The sequence below is a fragment of the Myotis lucifugus genome, unplaced genomic scaffold (assembly GCF_000147115.1).
Source record: "Myotis lucifugus unplaced genomic scaffold, Myoluc2.0 scaffold_109, whole genome shotgun sequence".
NCBI classification, from domain to species: Eukaryota; Metazoa; Chordata; class Mammalia; order Chiroptera; family Vespertilionidae; genus Myotis; species Myotis lucifugus.
In genome coordinates this window covers 341083-347762 of record NW_005871157.1, presented here as the reverse complement: position 1 = coordinate 347762, position 6680 = coordinate 341083, and the positions used below count along the sequence as shown (strand labels likewise).

General features: G+C 57.8%; 1 protein-coding gene across 1 annotated transcript in view; it reads left to right on the top strand.

The window, feature by feature from the left end:
* The first annotated feature begins 303 nt into the window (after positions 1–303).
* PLCB2 (phospholipase C beta 2) overlaps positions 304–6680 on the top strand; it is a 20030-nt gene continuing 13653 nt past the window's right edge. Inside the window, 7 exon segments of the mRNA XM_023757611.1 lie at positions 304–783; positions 4500–4577; positions 5370–5438; positions 5989–6129; positions 6265–6344; positions 6434–6487; positions 6591–6666. Coding sequence (XP_023613379.1) covers positions 700–783; positions 4500–4577; positions 5370–5438; positions 5989–6129; positions 6265–6344; positions 6434–6487; positions 6591–6666 — 582 coding nt within the window. The 5' untranslated portion in view covers positions 304–699.

Sequence of the window (6680 nt, the reverse complement as noted above, 5' to 3'; positions counted from 1 at the left end):
CCTCATTTTCATGGGGAGGAAGCGTTGAGAAAGAGGAGCTGGGTATTCAACAAACTTTGCTTATTCAAAAATGCTCAGTCCCAGCTGGGCCCTGCCCCACCCTCAACTCCCACTTGCAGGGTGGTCCCAGCTCCTCGGGCTCTGGGAGAAACCCTGGTGCTTTGGACCCCACCTCTGTGGAAGTCCCTTCCCTGGTCACCTGCTTGCTTCCTCCCCTCAGTCCTTGCCTGCGCAACAGTGTCCCCAGCTGGCCCCACATTATTCCTTCTCTAGCCCCCGGCCGCATCTAGGGGAGTAGGAACTACTTCTGGGACCGGGAGGCCCCAGCTCCAAGCAGACCAGACCTCCTGACTGCATCCTGAACAGCAGCGAGAAGGAAGCCCTGAGCAGGAAGTGCTGAGGCACTGGGTGAGGGCGGGGGCTTCGAGGAGGGGAGCCGGCCTCCCAGGGCAGGAGCAGTAACCACAGCCCCCCACTGCAGGCAGGCAGGAGGAGGCTGATTTAAAAGGCAGCGGGCCCTCTGTCCGAAGCACTCAGCTCTGCACCCAGCCACTGCCACCGTGGGCTGCAGGAGCACCCAGACTTCCGGACCAGCTCCGGGCGGGTGCCATGTGAGCCCAGCTAGGCTCTCCTCCTGCCCGCCCTCCTGCTGCCGGCCTCTGCCTTGTCCAGCTTCTCCAAAGAGGAACCCTTGGCACCATGTCTCTGCTCAACCCTGTCCTGCTGCCCCCGCAAGTGAAGGCCTATCTGAGCCACGGGGAGCGCTTCATCAAATGGGACGACGTGAGTGGGGCAGGGCTGTGGGCCGCGGGGACACGGGTAGCAGGCGGGGCTGCGGGGTGCTTTGCCAGGGTGGTGGGTAGGTTTATGTCTGTCAGGACTCAGGCGCCTGTGTGGCTTGGCCAGGCAGCAGACACAACTGCCTGGATAAACAAACCTGGGGCTGAGGGTGTGTGCCCCAAACATGTTCCTGGGCTGCAGGGCTAAGGCTCTGTGTCTGGATGTGAGAAGCTGGAGGGCTGCCTGGGAGGGTCCGGGTGGGTCTTTCCCCATCGCCCCCAGGGTGCGCTGCTCCTGGTCCCGGCTGAGTGGGAGGAAAGTGCCCCAGGGCTGAGGCAGGGCCAGAAGCAGCGGTGGACCAGGGCCTGCTCCCAGCGCAGATGCCCCACTCTTGCCCATTAAGATTGTTCACCCCTCCCCACCCGCCCCGTCCCTGTCCCTGTCCCTGTCTCTAGCCCAAGAAAGCCCTGCTCTCCCCAAAGCGGCTGTGGGGCTGTGGGGCAGCCCCTAAAGGCCCCTGCACCCCGAGGAAGAACTGGGGCTTCTGGTCCCAGGGGCCCCGGAAGGAATGGATTGACTTCTGCTTCTGCGGGCTGCTCACCCAGCTCCCTGCCGCCTGCCTGTCTGCAGGGGAAGGGGAAGGCACTGCTGTGCCCTGTAGTGTGTCTCCACTGTGTCTGCTCCTTCCCAAACTGGGGCCTGCCTCCAGCCTCTGGTCCTCCCAGACCCCAGGGGCCAGGGATGCTCTGGGGCAGGTGAGGAGAGCAGGGAGGGGAGGCTGCTGGGCTGGCCCTGTGTGAGAGGCAGAGGGGCTGGTCCCAGGAAGGGAACATGAAGGCCGGGGAAGGGTGTGGGGGTGGAAGAGAGGGCCTTAGGGCTGGCTAGTCCTCACAGGTGGGATGAGGGGGCTCTGGGTCTGTGAGTTAAGGTAGCCTGGGCTCTCGGCCGTTCAGGGCTGGGCTGGGCTGAGTAATCTGGTTGCCATGACTGTGGGGAGGAGGCCATGGCCAGATGCTTTCTGCTTCCCTCGGGGTGTGTGGTAGATGTGGCATGGCGGCGGCCTGTCCCAGGAGCCTGTGGAATGAGGGAAGTGGCTCAGAATGAAAAGCGAAGTGGCCTCTCTCGGTTCCTCTGGGAAGTGTGCGTAACCCGGCTGGGCAGAGGGTCATTAGGGGTGGGGGCATGCTTTGTGGCCTTCTCTGCAAGCCAGCACCTGGGCACTTGGCTGCCCCCTCCCCTGCCCCAGGCGGGGCACTGCAGGGCCCTCAATCCTGATTTCCACAGCAGGCACCGCCCACGCCCGGCCACAGGCACATGGACCTATGGCCAGGGCTCTGCTCTCAGACTATTCAGCCCAGCTGGCAGGTGGCTTGGGTACGCCATGCCGTGTTGCATAAGCACAGCGCACAGGATGTAATGAACTCCCCACTGCATGCTGTCTCCCGTGCCCCTTTACAATGCATTTGCTGGGAGAAGCTCTCCCCCGGCCGTGGAAGGAAACTCAGGCAGCCACAGGCAATCCATTTGCTCTCGGGGAACACAATTCTATGGTCACTTTTCCTCGCAAAGCCAAGTCTTCTTTCAGAAACAGTTATCATGAAGAGCTCCAACCTTTATTTAGAACAGTGATGGCGAACCTATGACACGTGAACTCATTTTTTTGGTTGACTTTTCGTTGTTAAATGGCATTTAAACATATAAAATAAATATCAAAAATATAAGTCTTTGTTTTACTATGGTTGCAAATATCAAAAAATTTCTATATGTGACACGGCACCAGAGTTAAGTTAGGGTTTTTCAAAATGCTGATGCCGAGCTCAAAAGGTTCCCCATCACTGATTTAGAATGACATCTTCTGCCCTCCTCCCGCTAGGAATGGTTTGAGGTGGTCTGGTTTCCTGCTCCTCCTCCAAGACCCGCCAGGGGTGGGGTGCAGGGAGGGAGGTGAGAAAGGCGTATCAAAGGGCTTCATCAAAGGGCTTCATCGAACAGGCATCATCATCAACTGGCTCGTGCTCTCTGCGCCTGGCAGGCGGTTTGGGCGGATTCTTTCTCTGGTGCACAGTTTTGAGGATTCTCAGGACCTCTCCACCCTGCACTGGGGTCCTCTTGCTTAGGGCCCTCCTGCTATCTGTATTCCAGGCCACTTGCAATGGCTTCTTCAGTCCCTCCGAATCCAGTGACGGCCATCAGCTTCCTATGGCTTTGGACTTTGCCCCTCCCTCCCACAGGCCACGCTGGACCCAGCAAGTGCACGTGTGTGCATGGTCCCAACAGACTCCGGGGTCCGGCTCCTCTCGCACACCAGGGTCTCTCTGCCTCCAGCAGTCAGCTGGTCTGTCACCAACTGGTTCCTGGGCAGGAGTCAGGCCCCAGTGTGTTATGTCCCACAATAGCAGGGTGACAAAATCTCTCCAAGTGCAGTTAAACCCCTCACTAGGCTTAAAGTGAGGGGTCAGGCACCCCAATCCTCCCTTGGGAAAGGTAGGGAATGGAGCTCACAGCACAGCTTTCTCCAAAATTAGCCTCCTCACAAAGTGTCCTCTTTCTCCAGTCGATTAAGCACCCCAGATCTGAGAACCTTTTTTGACTCTTTCCTTTGTAAATGCTGCACTTGACTTGGTTTGGGGTGCAGGAACTACCATGTTTTGTAGAGAGCTTCAACTTTAATATCTTGTTATATATGCATACAAATCATTACAATCAGAGGTAGCCTGTGTGCTCCGTGAACGGAACAGGAATTTAGAAGTGAGTTCATTCATCATTCATCCACTCTTTTAGCAAAGCTGGGGCACGGGGCTCATGGTCTAGTGCGGGCTTGTTTCCTGAGGGTCCGAGCCCCTGGGGATTTCCTGGATGGGTTTCTAGGTCTGAGGATAAGCCCCTCTCAGGCTGTTTCAGAAAAGGCTTTTCTGAAGCCATGAGGCTTCTGCTGGTCCGTATGGTGTTTCAGGCAGGGAGGGTTGGAGGTGAGAACGCACTTGGTATCTAAGGGGCATGGGTGGATGGGGGGAGCAGTTCACGGAGGGGAAGACTGAGCGTGTGGGAAGCGAGGTTTCAGCCGGATGGTGTAGGGCCATGGTCGACAAACTGCGGCTCGCGAGGAGCCACATGTGGCTCTTTTGGCCCCTGGAGTGTGGCTCTTCCTAAGCCTCAGGAGTACCCTAATTAAGTTAATAACAATGTAGCTACCTATATAGTTTAAGTTTAAAAAATTTGGCTCTCAAAAGAAATTTCAATCGTTGTACTGTTGATATTTGGCTCTGTTGACTAATGAGTTTGCCGACCACGGGTGTAGGGCCTTGGATGCAGGTGTGGGAGTTGGGTTCTTGGCTCTCACTGTTGAGCAACCCTGGAGGTGGTATGGACTCTCAGGAGAGATAGTCTATACCTTGACTGAGCTGTGGCCCTATGAACAGGATGAGGTGGGGGCCAAGACCCCGTTTGGGGTCTAGAGGGAGAACCTCTCTTTGGGGCTTAGAGGGGAAACCCTCTTTTCTCCCAGAAATACCACCTCCAATCCTCTACCCCTTTCCTCCCCCGGTGCAGAGCTTTTGAGGCTTATGCCCAGCCTTTAGCTCCGCAGGATGAGGGAAATGCCTGCAGATTCCCGGGACAGCCACCTCCTAGAGGGATGGTGAGCTCTGAAATGCCTGGTGTGGGCCAGGGAAGCTTGGCCTGGAGTCTCAGAGCAGGGCGCTGCCTCTCTCTCTCCACAGGAAACAACACTAGCCTCCCCGGTCATCCTCCGTGTGGACCCCAAGGGCTACTACTTGTACTGGACGTATCAGAGTAAGGTGAGGCAGCCCCTCCTGGCGTGACCAAAGAGCTCCTACTATTGCATGGAGTCAAGGCGCCTCGTGCCATGGTGGCTGGAGGTGCATGGTGGGAGTGCAGAATGACCCCGCCGGAGTCTTTGGGAGATCTCTAGTGAGGGGGGGCTATTCGCTTTGGTGGGGGGGGGGTGCAGTCCCTCCAACCACGGCTGCCTTCAGCCTAGATCAGGGGTGGGCAAATTTTTTGACTCGAGGGCCACAATGGGTTCTTAAACTGGACCGGAGGGCCGGAACAAAAGCATGGATGGAGTGTTTGTGTGAACTAATATAAATTCAAAGTAAACATCATTACATAAAAGGGTACGGTCTTTTTTTTTTTTTTTTTTTTAGTTTTATTCATTTCAAACGGGCCGGATCCGGCCCGCGGGCCGTAGTTTGCCCACGGCTGGCCTAGATGCTCCGGCCTTAGCTGGAAAGAGAGAGAGAGAAGGGAAAAAGCTGCTACTGAAGGCTGGTTCTCTGCCTGGGGTTCCAGGTGGACTTGAGGGCTCAGAGAGATCAGGGACGGGCCTCAGCACCCAGGCAGAAAGGAGGGAGGGAGAACCGGAGGAGAGTCCAGGATGGTGGAGGCGAGATCGCGGGCTACTGGGTCCTGAGTAACTCGAGCGGCCAGGGAAGGAATGGACAGAAGGGCAGCCCCACACAGTCTTAGCATCTAGAGGGGGCGGTTGGCCGGGATATGAAGGGGTGTGGAAGCTCCCTCCTCCCTGCTCTATGTACACCTCCCTTCTTTTACCCCCTGGGCACCCCCAGGAGATGGAGTTTCTGGATATCACCAGCATCCGGGACACCCGCTTTGGGAAGTTTGCCAAGATTCCCAAGGTAGGTGGGCCCAGTAGCAGCGCAGGCTCAGCATGGTCACTGGCTCCGCGGGGCTGGGGCAGGAGCCCTGGGGAGTGAGGAGAGGTCCCCGGGCTGGGCAACCGGCCTCCCCCTGAGCCAAGCAAGGGGCATGGCTGCTCCTGTCTCAAGGCCAGCCCTTGCCCCTAAATCACCCAGGCTGTCTGGGGGTGTGGCTCCCAACCCCCCCTCCCAACTCCCTGACTGGTTTGCCTATATTTGCTTAATGCTCATAGAAAGATTGGAGGAAGGGATTGGGGGAGCAGGATTCCCTGAGCCAGGGAGCTAAGAATCTAGATTCAAATGAAAAAATGGCAAACAAAATATGCAGGACTCCCAAACCCCATGGCCTGGGTTCAGCTCTCTGGTGGGTTTCTCCCTCCCGGCCCCAGGCCCTGAAGGCGGGGATAGGAAGATGCTGGGGCCGGTGGCTCCTAAGATGGGACTGGGATTCTACCCCAGTGGCTGAGGGGGAGGGACAGCAGCGCCACCGTGGGCAGGGGCGACCCTCACCATGTCCCCTTTGCTGCAGAGCCAGAAGCTCCGGGAGGTCTTCAACCTGGACTTTCCTGACAACAACTTCCTGCTGAAGACACTCACTGTGGTGTCTGGCCCGGACATGGTGGACCTCACCTTCCACAACTTCGTCTCCTACAAGGAGAACGTGGGCAAGGTGCACTGGGGTCACCGGGCCTGGGGCCCGGCGCCGGGCATGGCCTGGACTTCCTGAGAGACAGGCCTGGGCCGGGGGGTGGCGTGGCCACCTTTGAGGTCAGGGGCCTGACTGCTGTGCTCTGGGGTCCTGCAGGACTGGGCTGAGGATATACTGGCGCTGGTGAAGCACCCGCTGACATCCAACGCCCCCCGCACCACCTTCCTGGACAAGATGTAAGTGCCTGCCTGGCTGGCCTTAGGGGTGGGGGGCGGGGGCTGAGTGTGCCAGCCCAGGGCCTGACAGGCTGCTTTCTGCCCACCAGCCTGGTGAAGCTCAAGATGCAGCTCAACCCTGAAGGGAAGATTCCTGTGAAGAAGTGAGTCTCCCCGTTCCCTCCCCACACTTCCACCCAGCTCTCCACAGCCTTCCCTCTCCAGGCATGACTCCTCTTTGTCTCACGCCTTCCTCTGCTCCTTTAGTTTTTTCCAGATGTTTCCTGCTGACCGAAAGCGGGTAGAAGCTGCCCTAAGTGCCTGCCACCTCCCCAAAGGCAAAGTGAGTGGTCCCCC